We start from the raw sequence: 19,123 nt of genomic DNA, 5'->3' as shown, positions 1-19,123 counted from the left end.
GTGAGTCCAGGTTTCTCTGGACGGGGGGCTCACTCACTTTAGGAGTCAGTTTTGCATTTTACCTCAGCTGATCTACAGCATCGCAGTTCGTGGGGCTGAAACCCTCTTCTGGCTCTTCTGCCTAGGATAGCTTTAAAATGACAATAGAAAATACAAAGGCCATTTTATGAAAACACTAATGCAGGTAACGCTGGTATAGACAATACAGTGAAACACTGTTTGGAATATTAGTAGGATTGGGTTGGGGCTCTGTTGTGCTTATTACTTGGCATCTTTTTGCCTTCATTTACTCTCACCCTCACACAAAACTGCAAGCTGCACAAGGCAATGATTTTATGTAAAAAACAAAACAAAACAAAACAAAACAAAAAAAAAAAAACACCTGTCTTGTCAGCATAAAGACACAAAGTAGTGGTACGACTGGTGCATCCCACTCCCACTAACTGAGAGCGTGTAGATTTGCCTGGAAGTTTGGTGTTGTATATGGTTAGTGGCAGAAATCTTGGGGGTAAAAATGCAAACGGTCTCCTAAACAGCAGCTCCATCCAGAGGAAGCTGGATCACAGACCATCCAGGTTGGTAAACAAGAGCACACTGTGTGCAGTTTACTGACGTCACGCTACATGGTCTCTCGTTTGATTTTCAAATGGCTCTCTGCCACTTCAAGACGCCAGTGTTCGAATTTGCTATCAATATATATACATATGGAAAGCGAGAGACAGAGAGATTAGGGTGAGATTCATATGCTGCGTATGCTCCTCTCTTGTCATCCAGGTACGTGTCGGCGCTGACCACGCCAGCGCGCCTGTCTCCGGTGGAGTTCCACTATCCCCCCCTGCCGCCCCAGGTGCCCACCTTCCAGATCACCTCGCCCAACACTGGCCACGCCCTCTCCCTGCCCCCTGCTGCCGCCGCCTATCACAGAGAGGATGACCAGCCGCTGCTACGATGCCCTGATGTAAGGACAGGGCACACTTACACACACATGCACACTTAAATATAGTACACACAAACTACTAGAGCCCACCTTGTGCACCGCTGGCCAGCCTTCAAGGAACGTCCCACTCTTTGTGATCCTTAGCAACCTTTCCAACATTTGTCTACTTTTTGGCTTTTGGAGGTTTTTCCAGTTTTTCCCGCTATGAGGGTTCAGCAGGATGGTGTAACAAGTGGAAAGACACCATCCTCTCAGTTTATGTTGTCAGTTTACACCCCTATGTTGACATCGTCTTTCCTGAAGTGTCCTTGAGCAAAACACTGAATCCCTACCAACCCAGAGCTGTGGACAGGGAGCACGAGAAAAGATCGTTTATCTTCAGAGATCAACAAAGTGTCACAGTTTATTATTTACATTATAATGCCCTGCACATGTTAATAGATTTTTATAGTAATGCAATAGCATTTTGGCTGGCAGCCATGACAAGGAACATTCAAGTTGTCTGTTTCATGAAGGATGAGCGATGACTTCCTTAGTTGTTTCTTTCTTTTAAGGAAACCCAGGACCAAACTGGGAACAAAGGAATGATCAATAATGGACCGCAGGTTTTTGCAGACTGAGGGATTACATGGACCTATAGTGTAAATCAGGACAGTTTACAATTCATAGGCCTATCATTTTTGGTCTCTGAATCTTGAATCTGTATCTCTGAAACTTGAGCTTTCAAGTTTCAAATGTGTTTCTGAACTTGAAAGCCTAATCGTTTTTCCAAGACATGTCCTGAAGAATGTTTCCGATTCTGATGTTTTCAAGAAAAGTCAAAGAAAAGTGAAAATGAATGAAAAAGACTGCCTGTTTATGGTGATTTGGATGCACCAGATGTATGATGGATGCTGTAGCATGTTGAAACAGTTTAGACTGCTGCCTGATGCCGCCTGCTGTCTTTCTGTCTGTAGGATGGACATTTATACCGGCAACCCCGTCGTCCAAGGCGACCCTACCTGACGGAGAGCACAGGCAGCCTACCGTCCAGCCCCTACCGTCTCCCCGACGACGAGGCCTATGAGACCACGCAGGAGTACGCCTCTTCACGAGAGCCCATCCGAAGCCGGCGCCGCCCGAAACGCAACCGCCTCAACGGACATGTTTCCCAGCGTGCCGTGGGCCTACGGGACTACAGTTCCCAAAGCTTCAGCCAGTCAGAGGAGGAGGAGGAGGAAGAGGACGGTCACGGCGAGAGCACGCCCTTCCTCAGTATGCAGAACATGAACGTGGACCCGCCCTCGACCGTATCGGGTTTGCGTTCGTCATCTGGCGCCGACACACGGACTCACCGCGGGCTGAGTCGGCCCGGGACGCGCAGCAACGGGCAGGGCCGGGGCTCCCAGTCGCAGCGCTCCAAGGCAGACAACATGCCCCTTTAAGACTTAACACCCCACCCCCCAGAGTCCCACCCATACACCCCTGCCACTCCGCCCCCACCCCCCACACCTCACACAACACCCTTCCCCCAACACACAACCAGTGGACTAGAGACCTGCACCTAGGAGAAATATTTTTATTTTGTATAACAGACAGATATTCTAAACAAATGAAATATTTATTTTCATTTCAGCAAAAATTGTCTACTAGCTAACAGCAAAGACTTTTTTTATAACGGGGGGGAAATATTTATATGTAAAGTTTTTTGATTTACAGCATTATGAGAGATGAAAAAATAAGAGAATTACGTGCCAATTTTTTCACAAGTTAGATAAATAGAATAATATTGTGGTGCCTTTTGCTGTATGCTGAAGTCGGAGGTCCCATTGAGTTTTTGTAGCCTTTCTTATAAAGACTCCTCGTTTTTATAGAGACCAACCCTCTTCCTTCCTTTTCCTTTGTTTCTTTTTTTCTCTGATTTGGGATCTTCCTGTTTTTGAACTGTGATCTGATTATGTCATCATGCAATATTGATTCCTCCTGTGTAAAAGGTGTCTGTTTACATGAGTATGATCCACGCGACGCGCTCGTTTTCACAGGGACATTTATCACTGACGCAACCGGATGTGTAGGGTATAGTTCTCTTGGAGTCACGCGCTATGCGTCGGGCTGATTTTCAAATGAATCTTTCCAGTTGAACACACACCGGTCATTTGTGTCCTCGTCCGCTGCCTATCAGTCATTTGTTGTAGTTTCAGAGTATTAGGGAGTCGTTTAGAGAAAGTGATTCAAGATTCCTGCGTAGGTGTTCAGGGTGCTGCCATGACGTCGGTGGTGGTTGTTGCGTGTGTGTGCGTGTGTGTGCGTGTGCGTGTGTGTGTGTGGGTGGGTGAGTGTCTGCCTATATGCAGTGTGTAGGCCTCATGAAGTCTCCTTAGTTGTTTGCCGGGCGTCTCTGTTCACCTGTGAGGGTGTGGTCTCTGACTGACATGCTCCTACCACCGATCCTCACGCTGCCAGAAGCTCCATTGCACTGTAAGAACCTCCCTCCATGAGCAGTCATTGGCCAGGGAGCTGCCGATCCAAACCGACCTAACCAATCCAGTTGTAATCCAGCCTGACTCTGGCCTCCCGTGGACTGCCCAGCCCGCCCGTTTCCTATGCCAGCAGCTTAGAGCCGCACTGTGTCTCAGGACTTCCCCATCACATCACAGCCAAAAGACTCAAGCAGAGAGAGCACGCCATCTCAGTCACAGTTCAGTCCGCAGGCCAGATCCACATCTCCTCACTCTCCTTCCTGTCCGTCCGCCAAGTCTGTCAGTTATTGCATTCACTTGTGACCATGATGAAGGGAGCGTGGGTTTAAAAAAAAAACAACAACAAAAAAAAACAACAACAAAAAAAAAACTATTGGACTATTGGAACCGGAAGAGAGAGATGTAGTTCTATTTTGCTTGTTTGTTTAACTCCAAAAGGTGGTGTGCATGTGTGCGTGCGTGGGTGTGTGCGTGCGTGTGGGTCTTACATGTGAGGATCAAAAACGTGACGCCGTATGGATGCGGGCTCGCTGTTGCGTGGAGGCCACATCTGTTTGCTCTGGTGGGAAAAGATGCTTGCGGGTCGCTGCGTGACGGTGCAGGTTCACACTGGTCGAGAGTGAATTTGAGTCTTTTTTTGAATTAATTTTATTCTTTTTTTTTTTTTTTTTTTTTTTTTAATTTAGCTCACAGCCAAAAGATGGTATATGATAATACTGATTACTGCATCCTTTTTTGCATTCCTATACCTTTATTGATTGAACATACTTTGCTTGGTCATATTGACTGAATGATCTGTTATATGTCTGTCTCTGTCTGCCCCCCCCCCTCCAAGCTCATCCCGCCCCCACCCACCATCCGCTCACCTCCCCGTCTCTCTCACCCCCCTTTACTGACCTTCCGAAGCAACTAGCATGGGACGAGTTTAGCCCCCCGCCCCCAACACCCCCATCTCCAGAGTAGTATCCGCTGCTGTACAGTAACAGTAGGCTGGTCATGTAAACAATGAAATGCCAACATTACAAACCTGTCAATACCACAATTTGATGGGAGAAACTCCTCCTTCACTTCAGAGCTATACATTGGGTTTAGATATAGGAACACAAAAGACGAAAAAAAAAAAAACGAACAAAAAAACTTTTAAGTTCCTTTAGGAAAAATAATGTGTCAGATAGCCTACAATAGAAGTCCCTATAAGAGTCAATGAGTATCTTTTGGTTTCAGTTCTTTTCACACAGGAGATGCATGATCACAGATATTTTAGAAAGTTTCTTACCAGTGAAGACAACGCCCCCTCTGGCAGATTCAGGGGAATCTCGTAATCATATTAGAGTGATATATATAATTTGTTTTGTTAGTTTTTAATGGCCCAAAGGTCTGACTAGTTTTGTCTTATCACTGTAATCAATCTGGGATTTCCAATGTGGAAATACTGCAAGTGAGGGTAGTGTGCTTCTAGAGCTAGTTGAACTGTAACCCCCCCCCCTCCCTCCCTCCTCCTCCTCCTCCTCCTCCTCCTCCTCCTCTTCCTCCTCCTGCCCCTGCACTTCCCCCGCCCCTTACATACACACTCACATACATCCCACACATAGATACTAACATCACACACCCAGACACACACACACACATACCTCATCATACCTTCAAAAGCACACACTAACATGCACACACACAAACACACACACACACACACACACACACACACACATACACACACACACACACAAAACCCATGAGCCTCTTCCATGTTTGTGTTCGTCAAGCAGTTTGCCTTTGTCTTTTTTACCTACCAACTCCCTCTCTCCTCCCTCCTCTCCCCGTACCCCTCCCCTCCTCCTCCTCCTCCTCCTCCCCCCCTGCATGTCCTAGTGGTACTGGTAGTTGGGTGCATGGAAAAAGCAGCAAGCAAATCGTTTTTCCACTTGGTGAAAAAATAAAAAAAGTGTCTTCATTTTAACATTCAGCAATAAAAACCCCTTATCTCATGTCCATCATTCTTGGAATATGCTAGATTTTTTGCAAGTTTTATCAAAAACATACTACTTGTAAAAGAAGAGAAATCCAAAACCACCCCTTCATATGAAAAATAAAACTTTATTCCTACCATTTTGAAACGGTCCTGTCATCTTTGTAAAAAAAAAAAAAAAAAAAAGAACAGTTGTTTCATTGGGTTTGTGTTCACACATCTGTCTCAGAGCCATTCAGAAACAGCTTTTACTATGGGTGCACCTGATTGCACAGATGAATGAAAAAGTGGGAACAGAGGCATAAGTTGAATGGTGGCAGTAAACAGAAGTTGACTGTGAGAATAAAACAGCGAAGACCAGAGTAGAGATATGCAAAGACATAGACACCAGGTGGCAGTGTTTACCTTATCTTCTCTTTGATGTGCCATGGACTGTCAGAGCTCCACAGCCCAGTACAAAAAAATTTTACAATGACGGAAAAAAATGTCATTTTATTTTCATTTGAAATATAGATAATTACTTTTTATTATGAATCAAAACATTTCTGAAAGAAAATTAAGCATAAGATTGCCCATATTACATACTACAAAATGTTAATGTGTATCACTGACTATAGATTTACGGAAATTACAGTAGAAGCTATAAAATTTAGTAGTGTTTTTGTTTCCATATTTTATAGATTTCAGTAGTAGGAAGATAGAAAAGTAATATTTCAATCCAGAAGATCGCGTTGCTTGTTAATTTTCTAGGTATAGAATCAATAGACTCTGAGGGATTTGAAGTCTACCATCATGCACGTGTTACACACACACACACACACACACACTTGGCATGACTTCTGGGTGTGTATGTGTGTGCATGCGCAAGTACACGTGTGTGTGTGTGTGCATTTTCCATTTTAATTCCTTAATTCCTGAAGTGTGCCTAGGTACGGATACGTCCACAAAGAGTTGCTCATGCATGTGCAGCAGATGATGTGACGAACAAGGCATGACGTACCAAGGTATGACAAAGTGTGAATGATATGCCTCACAAGGTATGAATGTTTAGACATTCCATCAATATGCATGTTTACAGTGATGCAAGTGGCTCCAGTGCCCATGAACCACATCAAGACACACCATGTGATCAATACCTGTATTGAGGACTGAAACCATTAAGCCAATGTTGAACAGCTAGCCTCTGAAATCCCAGCACTTGCACTCAGTAAAATATGAAAAATCCACATGTAATGTCATTGATCTTGATGCATGTGCCATGTATTTCTCAGGGACAAACTGATGTTTCTCACCCAAACCACTGCGCAGGATCAGTCCTTTACAGTCAAATGAAGGCTTTCAGCTAACACCGTTCAACCTAACACCAGGGCTGCAGCTCATATCACAAAGCAGGTATTTCTAAGGGGGTCTAGCTCAAGCTGTTGCAACACAAAAGGCTGTGGGATGCCAAATGCATATCAGGCATTGCAACTAGATGAGTAGGTGCCTTAGCCAATTCTTGTACATCCTGCTTAACCTGACAAGCGGTGATTGAATTGGGAGGGCGTGGAGTGCCCTGTGAATGTGTTTCAGTGATGTCTTGATGTATAGAAACTGAAGTTCAAAGTTACCTGCCTGATAAAGTATTGATACCGTATGTGTCTGAGAGATAAAGGTTTCACTTGGCAGATGACCACTTCTCAATAGCTTTAACCCCACCACTTTGATTGATTTGTTTGATTGCATCCTGGACTGACATTATAAAGTAACAAATGTCTGTCAAATTTACAGCTGCCCTACTCTCAATTCTAGCAGAAAACCAACAAGAATATGAAAAGAATATTCTCTGCATCAAGAATAAAGGATTGAAGGGTATTAGATAGTTTGCTTTATCCTAATACCAAACAGAATAGCTCATGTTCCTAACAGTCTGTCAGCTGACTGTCAACAAGAATTGTTGACAGCCAACAAGATATTTTCAGCAAACTATATAATTTATGCTTCTATGAGCTACTTGTCCAGAATATCAACTATCAGACTTCTGGCAGACTGTCAAAACCGACTGAGGTTAGGGTTAGATTACATAGGGTTAGGCACATAAAAGAACTTGGTTAAAGTTGTGGTTATAGGGCAGTACGTCAACTGAGCCATGAAACAGTTCCACCGGTAGGAGTGTGTTTTTCCCCAGCCGATAGGTGGCAGATACTCAGTCGATGTTGTCTTTTATTGATTAGCACTTCAGAGGGCCAATTACAACAGATGTGTTGTAGACATTTAACAGTGGGTTATCCAAAGCTTATGTTTTACATCATAAGAATGTAAATGTAGCTTGACACTGAAAAAAGCATGCAGGTTTCTCTCTCATACAACTTGAGGCCTTTCACGTGCCTTTGGAAGAATTGATGAACCAGCCACACCGTGTCTGTCATTCTTGTTTGCTCTCCTGTCTGACGGTGGGTGTTTCCTTTATGCACCTGGCTGCCAGAGTGAAAGTTTTCTCAGCAGTGAACACGTGCTCATTCACCTCACGTCTGAGACAGAGATCACTCCAGAAACTGCAGCATTCCTCATCCATCATTGGGACACAGGAGTTTATACTGGATGAGTAGAAACTCTTCACTGATTTTTGGACTGTATATTTGTTTTCTGTTAGATAAGACTTCTTGTTTTTGTGAATTGAGCCAATGGAGAAGTAAGATTACGAACACGGCCAATTTACCTTGCCTGTCAAAGCAGATAGGTATTCACTGAAGGACGGAGCCTTCAATTCAAAGCTTTCAAATCCTTAAAAACATTGAGCAGGTAAGCAAACATAACTCCCAAGTCTTTATTTCCATTTCAACACTTTAAAAGCTATTGATTTAATTATACCAAATACTAAAGTGTGCATAAGACGGTGCCTGCAATAACTGTGACCAGTGCTATGATATAAGGTTATGACAATAGAGAAGTTAGTTTACATTTTGCTCAGTGTCTTATCTGTAAGATTCAGCAAATGTTACATCTGCAACATCTACAGATGTGAAGGAATTCATTCTTTTCCGCTCCCCGTCCTATCATATGGGTATCTTATTCTTTGGGAGCACTTGTTTTCAAACATTAAATATTTCCTCATGCTTGCTATTCTACCAGCTGTAGCTTCATTCTCTCCTTTCTAGCGGATCACCTCTTGCTGACTTTCCTCTGGTCATTTCTTGGTCTCTTCTTTATGCTTTTTTTCTGAAATTCCTTCTTCTATCATTACATTGCTTGGCTTTTCAATCCATGTTCACACTTGGGCCCTGGGCTTTCAGTACATGGCACTGGATTGCATTCTCTATTTTGATATACAAAATACTAGCTGTGGTTGTATCCACCATGATGCCTCTAATGCACCATAGTTCTTTGTCTCAGCCTGCTTTTTGACATCTTCCAACTAATGCCAAATTAAAGAACTGTTCTGCTCTTCCAGCTGAATGGCACGGTGCTACTGTCACTGGCGGAGGTTGCTGATTTGCCTGTGCACCCCATGCATCCTCCTCGTCCTGATGTTCATCTACGTCACTGTGATGGTGTCTTTAAACATGACAGCTGCAGCAGGAGGGGAGACTTCAGTTTGGGTGACCAAGACTGACAGAGTCCACTTTATTGCCTCAGGAACGTACACAATCGAAGGCTTAGCCCCACTGCCTAAAACCTTCTGGGACCCCCACCCACACAGTGGTGCCCTCTGGAACCATCTCCAGCTGGTCATCGACCGCCATTACAACCCCATCCTGAGCCCCAAGAACACTGAGAGAGGAACAATTAACACCTCTCACGAGTCTCTGCTGCAGCAAAGTTTCTCAACAGCTCATTATTGGGAAAACATGACAGAATTTGCAAAACTACCACAGCAAATGCAGAATTTTGCAAGCAACATGCACAAGAGGGATTACCCCATCCTCATCCAGCCAAATGTGACATGTGGAGCAGGGGCAGAGGAAGAGGAGGAGCCCCCACTGCTCCTCCTTGCCATCAAGACAACAGAGGAGAACTATGAGAATCGTCAGGCCATCCGTGAGTCCTGGGGTCAGGTGGGCTGGGTGGCAGGACGGAGACAAGACAGTGGAGGAGGAAGAGGAGAAAGTGTGGGAAAAAAGAGTGGAGGCTATGTCCGCAGGGTGTTCCTGCTAGGAAGAACTAACCACAAGGAGCAGGGAGCGTACACTGAGTTACTGCAGCAGGAGAGTCAACGTTATGGAGACATTCTCCAGTGGGACTTCACTGACTCCTTCTTCAACCTCACCTTGAAAGATGTGCTCTTCTGGGGCTGGTTCTCACATCATTGTGACCGGACCCACTTCATCTTTAAGGGAGATGACGACATCTTCGTCAACATCCCTGCCATGATAGATTATCTCCAGGATCAACTACAGAAGCCAAAAGCACACAAAGCCATGAGAGATTTTATGGTAGGAGATGTCATTGGTGCAGCCCAACCTATCAGAGAATACAAATCCAAGTACTTTGTGCCAGCAAGCTTCTACAAGGGCTTTTATCCTGCTTATGCTGGCGGGGGAGGGGTGGTGTATTCAGGCCTGTTGACCAAACGTCTCAACATAATATCTAAAAGCATTCACCTGTTCCCCATTGACGACGTTTACGTGGGGATGTGTATGATTAGGTTGAAGGCCTACCCCATCCATAACCCTGCCTTTCTGACATTTGACTTCCCCGGTAAAGAGGAAAGTAAGCCATGTGCCTACCACACAATCTTACTGGTCCACAAACGAATCCCCTCCCAGATTGTTACGCTGTGGGCGAGGCTAAAAGACACAAAGACTCAGTGTTTGAATGTAACTCTGAGGAACAAAACCAACAAACACAAGAATAGGAATATCGCACCAAAAAAATCATGAGACTATGCCAGATGATGCATTGCCAGATTGTCTACTGAAGACTGATTGCTGTTCTTGATTTTTACAGGAAAGACTTAAGCAACAGCATTAAGAGTGCACAAGGGTAGCGTTACTTTTAATTCTGGTAAATTATTTGAGTCCGCATTTATTTGGTGGGGGTATAAATGCCCCTCTGTTTAATTGCATCGAACAATGCAAATGTGAGACTCGTTGACTTATTCAACCTACCAATGCACAAATTCTTTTTTTTTTTTTTTTTTTGCATGAGTGGTTTAAGTTACTGCCTTTTCGCATCAGCACACATTGTGTCACAACTGGAGTTGGTCCTGGCTCAATGTAATTATTACTTAAATCCTTTTGGCCAGGCCAGTATGCAGCATTTAAACTGGGAACTCTACTCAGCAGGCTTGCCTCATTTGAACTGGAGGAACAAGGATTGTTAGTATTGTTTCTCCGATGTGTCTGAAAACCAGCCAACGCAATGAATGAGTAAAACAAGCAACAAAATACATTCTTGCAAAATGCCTGATCGTACAGGTGGAACAGTAGGAGCAGCCACAAGCATTGAGCCAAGGACAGAGGCAAAGGTGAAGCAAATGGGAAAACTGAACAACCCATATCAGTCATAGGAATGGGAAGCATTACCCTCAGCTGAGTTTACAGTATTATGGACCTAAAATAAAAATATACAAAAATTGTATACAAAATATGCAATATCTAAAATACCGTTAAAAAACCACAAAAGGTAACTGCACACTCCTGTGTTGTCATATTAACCTCAGATTTCTTAACAGCTGAAATATGTGAAAATGCCTCAGGAAAACAATGTCTTGTGAACGGTACCCGTATAACGGGTTTTGGTGATTAAATGTCGCGGAACTGGTTTCAACATTTGTTAAAAGCTGCTCAGACTAACAAAGATTGACAAACTGTGAAGGATACATGTGTCATTTCCATATCCATGATGTTTATATTTATTTTGCAAGCCAATCATAACTCAGCTCTAGAAGCAAAGGAAGGCAATTCACTTCTTTAAAATGAGTAACAGATTAAAGACAATCTATAAAAAGACATATCCTCCTGTACATAACTGAATTCTTAAATAAAGAGAAATGAGGGTCTTCAAGCCTTTACCGAAAGAGACAACAGAAATTCTTTATTTCAGTGACATTAGAGCTGAATATCTGTTGTACACATAGATCAAGAGTAATCTACTGCTATCAACTTCAGCACAGCATGAGCCAAACTCTATAATTAAGTCAGGAATGTCATTTATGAGGATGAGGTTCAAGGTGGAGCGAAAAACAATGAGACACAATGTGATAGCACAACTGTTAGAATTAAAACACCTTCAAAGTTTTCCTCAGTGCCTTCTGCCTCAATGGTAAGGTTTTTCCTGGGCTCGTCTCATGCCACATCCTCAAGACTATTGGGATGATTAACTTGAATATCTAAAGGACTCCTTCAATACAGCCAGTTCTTCAACAGCTTCTGTAGCCTCAGAGAGGTGGGAAAGGTTCAAGTAGTTAGTGGCCATATTTTTCAGAGGACAAGTAATTTAAAAAGTTAAAAACTGGTTTGGACAATTCTGACTTCACATTCATTTTGTCCTTAGAAACTGGATGTGAGGCCACCCCAGCGGCTCACTGTGTAGAGTGTGTACCACATAATACACAGTGGCCTGGGTCTGACTATCTAATAAAGGATAAATTACCAAAAAAATAATCTTAAAAAAAAAAAAAGAAAAGAAGTGAGATATGAGCGGATGCAAGTCTCCTTGTGTGGGATGTGTGGTAACACATGGGGGGGGGGTGAAAATCACTCGATTCGTGTCAATATTATAGAAATTATAATGCGACTGCCTTTATGTTATGATGTTCCATTCCTTATGTTCAAGTGCAGGAGTCAAAAGGTCAAGAGCTAGAAATCTGCTGATTCTCCTTTTAAACCGCTACCCCATCCCAAAAAGCAGATGCAACTCAGAGGGGCAATGGGTCTATTCACTCATGCAATTTTTTGTCCCCAGTTGGCCTCCATAACATAGTTGCAACAGAGAGCCATTACATCAAAGTGAAGCTGAGGGTCTTAACACCAAATCCATCAGCAGTAACAGCTGTACAGTGGAGCGAACTGTCCCACGATTTCCACGACCAACTGTCTGTGCCGAACGGTCCCACTAGGGGCTGTTTTCTGTCCGTTCTCCTTCATCCTCTTCATCTTCGTCCTCACTCTCCTCTTCCTCACTCTCACTGTAGTGGTAGTTAGAACGGTTGGTGTTAACAAAGAGGTCGCTGTCATCATCCTCAGAGCCACTGCCTTCCTCTTCATCTTTTTCCTCCCTCTCATCTCCTTTTTCCTGCTCTCTGTCTGTCTTCTCCTGCGATGATGGCTCCTCCTGAAAACCCTCTGGCCTGTAAACAGCAAAGGAAAATTACATACTTTGACGGGGCAACTTATGTTAGATGTCCAAACACATAGTGCTGGAACCCTATTGATTTTGGTCATATTATCATAATGATAATATTAAAATCTGCCCTAAAAGTACATGGATATCAGAAACCATTAAGACTAGCACAGCCCAACAGTAGGGGAAATTTCTAAAAAAGAATACATCCACTGGCCAGTTGGTGGTGCTACAACAGCAATTTTTTTATGCTTTGGTCAGTGCCATCTCAACCAAATGCCATACAAACAAAACATTTTTTTCCTGGATTTCTTGAGTCATGTTGAATTGATTGGTCTAATCATCTTGCATTATGTTCAAAACTTTTTTTTGGCACTTCAAATTTAAGAGTAAAATGTTTACATCTCAGCATCAGCTATAGGGATTTGTGAGACTTTTTCCACATATTCTGGGGTCACATCTCAGTTGACGCAGAAAATTTGGTCACAACTGATTGAAGTGGACATGGTTCGTTACATGGAACCTACATTTGCAGAGATGTGGCACTCCAAACTTAACAGAAAGGAAGAAGTTGTGGGTCACACACAGGTCTGTCTACCGCCTTCATCAGTGTGAGTTACCAGACAGTGCCTGCACTGATTTATCAGCTGTGGTGCAGAGCAGGTGTGCTAAATTAGGTACTAATCACTGTCACCTATCCTGGAGTGGGAAGGAGGTCCACGCCCCACACAACATGTCCAAAAAGCCAACAAAAAACAACAAACAATACAATATTATACAAATTCATGGTGAGCCAAAAAAGCTTACATTCAACAACTCTGAAACTCAAAACTGTCACTGAACACATCGGGTACAATTACCGCTCATAAATCAGTACAGACTAAAACATATAACAGTTGGTTGTTTTTTTTTTAAGAGTTGTCGTCAACAGTAATCAAAAAGGGCACAGATGATCGCTGTTTCTATTCTCGTCTTCCTTTCTGTGATTTTTGCTTGGACTGCGCACCAGGAGTGTAAGAGCGCAGTGGTAACCCTGTACACTATTTGCACTCCAAACTTGCAACTCCAAAATAATTAATTACTAAATAAAAATCAATCAGCAGTGTGTCCCAGAGACTTGAAATTTTCATGACATGCTGGCTGAAGGGAGACAAATCTTACACACGTTAGTACCTTCCTAATTCTGAAGTAGCTCCACTCTGTTTCTCACAAAGTTCTGGTCCCACAATCCCTTTCTCCTAAACCATATGTTACGATCCAAAACCATCATGAGTTTTGAAACTGTCATACCTTAACAACTGTATTTTTTAAAATGTGTATACGCTAGATCAAAATGTATGGTGACTATTAGGTTGACAGGCATATCATAGTCTGACCAATCTTTATCAAGCTAAATACAAATGTCTACATGATTCAAGACAATGTCTGTAAAATCATGTGTTAACCAATTAATAGTTGAAGGCAATAAGGACAACATATTGTTTCTGAGGCATGTAAAATAGGTTGGACCGTCACAAAATTTGACTCGTGCACTGACCAGCCCTTGAGTAGTGGGTTCAAATCTAGTGCCACATTGCTCACAGCTGTTTTAGTTTTTGTTGTTGTTTATATTTTTGCCCCACATGAAGTCTAAAGCTAAATGGAAGCATTGATCCTTTAAACTTTTTAAAACGGCATCCATTCAAATTCACAGTCAAATTCTTCTGGCCTTAACATGTAATTCAAGATCATCTACTGTGTGAATATTTCTATTTGTGTTTGTGCTCGTGTCCGTGGACATGTTCCCACTCACCACAGCTGTAGTTTTTGCAGATGCTGAATGTGGTCTTTATAAAGAATGGCGCTGATCTCTGCCTTCACCTTCTCTCCCTCCTCAATAGGATCCACAATCACATAGTCTCCTTGGGGTCAGAGGGCAGAGACAATTTGAGCATAATCCAAAATGTAAAAAACAAACAAAAAAAGGTATCACTTTACATTCCAGTTTGCCAGCTAATATTTATATAGTTAAATGAGTAATTAACCACTTGCTGATTTAGTAGTCGGCTACTCATCACCTCTCACACAATACTGAGCAATATACAAAATACTTAAAAACTTGTTGATTTCACTCGCTATCTTGACAGCTACTGTCAAGTATAATGCTAATGAACTACATAGTAAATATGCTCATACGAAGAAGCACCATGGGAACAAACCACTAGTTATACATTAGTTATAATCATGAATGGAAACATGTACTACTCTACTGCTCAGCTGAAAGGTGTTACTGAAGTGAAAAATATCTGCCTGCTTGCAGTTCACTTAAATGTCCATATAAAATAAAAAAGGCCTGTCGTCCAGCTGCACACATTACAGAGGAGAATGACTTAGTACTTAACATCTTCATCAAGAAATGAAGTATGTACAACTGCCCTCATCCTAACATTTACAGCTTTTCTAGTCATGATACAGTAAAGACTTCATAATATGATGTTCTGTTTCAAATGAGTGCAAAACTCACATGCAACAGCTGTAAACTTTGCTCCTTTTCTTCGGCGCTGGGCTATGTGTAAGTGTTCCCTGCAGTAACCTAAATGGCTCCACCTTGTGTGCAGCTTAAATGCAGCACTTTATCTATAATGACAAATTTTACTCTGTGACACTAATATTCTGCAGTTGTTTTTAACGTAAACATCCATTTGTATGACTTACCTCTCTTGATCCAGATGTTCTTGCGGAACTTGGTGGGCATGCTCACCAGGAAGGTCTCCCCCCGAGCGGTGACGGTCTCATGGAGGTTGTTGCCTCGGCTGCCAATAACCTATGCACAGGTACAGACGCACACAGAGAGGGTTGGAGAAATGACTCTGGCCTCTTATTTAATGTGACTGAGAAATAAAAGCATCAGCGGTTTGATGTTTAATACAAAGTCAACACACAGCCAACCTTCACAATCTGCTGGTTTTCTGCAGGCGTGACAAAGTCTCCAAGAACCTCCTTCACAACATGCTTGCGTTTGGTGGCCTGTGACATCGTAGACGTTGTGCTTCAGTTTTCTTCGCCAGCTAGGAAAAGCAGAGTGCACGGGGGACAGTCGGTCAACAGCTTGGACACTGAGGCGGCGGTCTTCAACCTAACCCCCTGCCCGACAAGCTTCAGCTGCAGCTCCTCTCCTGCACACCTGGTCCAATGAAGGGCTACGGATCTCCATGACATCTTAACTGGATCAGGCCAGCGTTAGTATATCCTTTTAAATTTTTGTTTGCAGTTCAGTTTAGTTTCGGTTAGTGTGCAGATTGGTTTTGCTTGTTTAGTTTTTCTAGTTTAAAAATGTCTAGTTTTTATTAATTTCTGGTTTTATCTACTTAATTTTTCTACAATATCAGGGGTGTTTGTCAGGGGTAAGATATAATAAGGCCAGAGTAGGTATATCAATCCAAAGCCAACACTTTCATTCCAGTTAGTTTTCTTTTTCTTTTCTTTTTTTCTAAAGGCTAGTTTTTATTTTTATTTCTGTTACCTTAAGAGCTTTTTCACAGCTGTTAGGGTTAGTTTTTAGCTGTTATGGTTAGTTTTGTCTGACTGTAATTACCTTAAACCAGGTGTGTCACATTCAGAGGAACACTGCACATTTCAATAGCTCCTACTAAGCTGCCTATCATTGTTTCATTATTGTTTTAAAGAAACCACTGCTGTTCATCGAGACCGGGAAGTTACCTCAGTTCACCTACAATGTGAAAATGATAACAGGAGTCTGGCCAAGTCACTGCCACTAAACACCCAAAAGCAGCGGCAGAGAAGCACTGAGGAGCAACACCAACTAACCAACTTCACTCACATGTCCTGACATTTACTCAGCTACATGGTCAGCTGACGTTTCTTCATGTGTTTTGCTCAAAGTGCTGGTTAGTTTTGCTGCTCCTGTAGCGGGAACAACAGATTAGCTCGCTCGCTAGCTCACGGAGCGACACCTCACGTTTACCTTGACAGACAGAAGCTGCTGATGATTTATCTCCGGCGCAGAAAAGACGCCTCTTGGTACTCTGACGAGAGATATGAATAAACTGAGAGGAAAACACGTTTTAATAGCCAAACGGATACGCGAGGACTTCACGTGCACGCTGCTACGGCGTCGGTGCCAGACAGAAACAAGGCGAGCACTTCCGGGTTAAAGTTCACGGCGTTTAAAAACAATCCTGCATGATACAGTTTATGTACATTAATGCACAATTACAAAGCGGTCCTCCAGTTTCATTGATTTTTATGTGAATTTCAAGAATACATTAAGACTATCAAACTTATAAACACTAAAATAAAAGTAATAAAGCTGTCACCCTGTGAACTCTTTAAAGAGGAATAAACAATTTGTTGTTTTCTTATTCTCTAATGATTTTATATTAATGGAGTCTATTTTTCCCAATAATTTTTATTAAAATTTATTTTTTTAAAATTCATACTCGTTTCCTTGTAAAACACAGTGTTGAGCACAAGTCTGAAATGTATATTTGTATATATTTTAAATAGAGTTTAATAATAATAATAATAAAATGAGGAAAAAAATTGCATGACATTACTTGGCATTTGAGATAATAAAGTGTTTGAAAGTCTGGGTGCTTGCAATCAACTTCACACAAATCCCCCAATTATTTTTTTATTTTTGAACATCCATATTCCTACTATTTGTATGCCACTAACATTTTTTTCTCCTTTATTTGATTAAATTCAAGTCAAGTAAATGAAGTAAACATGTTACATATATTTTATCACTACAAAAGACTGAATACAATATACTTCTGTATGAAAATAATACAAAATAAATTACAGTGAATTACAGTTAGCTTAAAAGCAGCTTAAAGCTTGGCTACTGTAAGAACAACACTGTTGCCACAACCATGCCTAAACTTGTGTATTTGTTTAATGTTAACTAATTTGTCAAGGGTTCCATCCGCAATTTCTACTGAGTACATACATTATTATTACTTTCCTCTTCATCATTAACATTTTTTTTTCTATTTATTATATCTTCATTTATTTTTTTTAGGTACTAAGGCAATGTGCAATGCAACACGCACTTTATATTCTCACACAATTGGGTACTCTCAGTATCATAAAATTACCATTGTTGATATTTATTCATTTACTGCAATATGTAATCGAGTAGTGTGCAATTCTATCATCACTTATTAGGTAGTAGGGAAATGTGCAATGCAACAAGCACTTTATATTTCTATACAACTAGGTACTCTAGGTATCACAAATTACCATCGTTGGTATTAAATGATTGTAATATGCATTGAGTATTGGGCAATTAAAATAGCACTTTATATTTATTGGGCAATTTGCAATATAATAATGCACTTTACACTTTAGCACTCTGCACTTTAATCAGCCCCTCGACATATAATTTAGTGTTTAAGCAGTGGTGAAATGCGCATGGTCCCCTGACCCTTGGCCTGCATGTTTCATGATCAACTATGCTTTTTTTTTTGTTTTTTTTTTGTTTTTTTTTTTTGGATTCTGTTGTGTATTATTAATATTGTGAACGCTATGTACAACACCAACCTGCCAATGAGACTAGAGATGGAAATTAGCCACACGGCTATAATCTCACATGTTTACATGTATATGTGCATTAACATGTACTGTCCCATTTCTTTTAAAAATAAATAAATCTACAAATCTACAGCTGACAACAAATAAAATGTGGGGAAAAGAAAAATAACCTTCAGTGTCTGGTGACTAATTTGAGTAAATTTGAAACGTCTACATAATTTCATAGTTTCAATAGTTTCTATTTGTGATTTCTGAGTTTAAAATTTTCAGTAATATTTAAATATGTCTTCAAATCGGAATATTTAAAAATGTAAAAGGAGAGTAGTTTAAAAAATTAAAATATAAAGGTAAATAAAAGCCAAATAATTTTATGAAATTATTTTATGGAGTGATTTTCAAACATGAGTAATATATCAGTCTTTGTTAGCGTTTTTTTTTTTTTTTTTTTTTTTTTTTTTTTTTGTGAAATTATTCTGTAAAACAAAACAAACCGAACAGCATCATTACATCAATCCATCCGCACGTGCTTCCGCGTGACGTTTCCCTCCTCCGTAAAGCCCCGCGCGCTCAGCCTCCGTGTGACGTTTGGTCCTCAGTTTAACGACTAAACTCTGAGGAGCAGGGGTTCATCTGAGCGTGCCTGCAGCTCGAGCTGTTACCTGGCGAGCAGGTTTGGTTCTGAGCTGCATTCAAGATCAGCTGCGTCTCAAACTGTTGTTGTTCCGCTTCTTCTCTTCTTCGTTGGTGTTTAACAGCAGTTGGGTTCCACGTTGTTTCATTACTGCCATCTTCTGGAGTCACTTGACCCTCCTGACATCTCTGTTGTCAGCTCAGCCTCTAAATACATGACCAACGTCAGTTTCTTTTCTTTTTGCTTCACATTTCATGGCTTTTCCTAATTTAATGGGGACAACTGGGTAAAATGAACATGATTATTTTCTGTAACACACTGTGTGTTTCTCT

General features: G+C 41.5%; 3 protein-coding genes across 5 annotated transcripts in view; 2 read left to right on the top strand and 1 right to left on the bottom strand.

The window, feature by feature from the left end:
- nrg2b (neuregulin 2b) overlaps positions 1-3,698 on the top strand; it is a 48,542-nt gene extending 44,844 nt beyond the window's left edge. Inside the window, exons 11-12 of the mRNA XM_030062019.1 lie at positions 775-958; positions 1,894-3,698. Coding sequence (XP_029917879.1) covers positions 775-958; positions 1,894-2,361 — 652 coding nt within the window. The 3' untranslated portion in view covers positions 2,362-3,698. The remainder of the gene's footprint in view (positions 1-774; positions 959-1,893) is intronic.
- Positions 3,699-8,796: 5,098 nt separating this feature from the next.
- Positions 8,797-10,221, top strand: LOC115366289 (N-acetyllactosaminide beta-1,3-N-acetylglucosaminyltransferase 2). The gene has a single exon (XM_030061643.1). It carries the CDS (start codon positions 8,797-8,799, stop codon positions 10,219-10,221), a length of 1,425 nt encoding a protein of 474 aa, XP_029917503.1.
- Positions 10,222-11,168: 947 nt separating this feature from the next.
- eif1ad (eukaryotic translation initiation factor 1A domain containing) lies at positions 11,169-18,824 on the bottom strand. 3 transcript variants are annotated; one of them, XM_030062671.1, is made up of 5 exons: positions 18,668-18,824; positions 15,554-15,672; positions 15,320-15,428; positions 14,418-14,526; positions 11,169-12,632 (listed from the first exon to the last, which is right to left on the bottom strand). In XM_030062671.1, the coding sequence occupies exons 2-5, from the start codon at positions 15,638-15,640 to the stop codon at positions 12,398-12,400; spliced, it is 540 nt and encodes a 179-aa protein (XP_029918531.1). In that variant the 5' UTR covers positions 15,641-15,672; positions 18,668-18,824; the 3' UTR covers positions 11,169-12,397. The 3 variants fall into 3 exon arrangements, with proteins under 3 accessions (XP_029918531.1, XP_029918530.1, XP_029918532.1); XM_030062670.1 differs by lacking the exon at positions 18,668-18,824 and adding an exon at positions 16,590-16,768; XM_030062672.1 differs by lacking the exon at positions 18,668-18,824 and adding an exon at positions 16,446-16,480.
- Between the last annotated feature and the right edge of the window lie 299 nt (positions 18,825-19,123).

The sequence above is a fragment of the Myripristis murdjan genome, chromosome 10 (assembly GCF_902150065.1).
Source record: "Myripristis murdjan chromosome 10, fMyrMur1.1, whole genome shotgun sequence".
NCBI classification, from domain to species: domain Eukaryota; kingdom Metazoa; phylum Chordata; class Actinopteri; order Holocentriformes; family Holocentridae; genus Myripristis; species Myripristis murdjan.
This window is presented reverse-complemented; position numbering and strand designations above follow the sequence as displayed.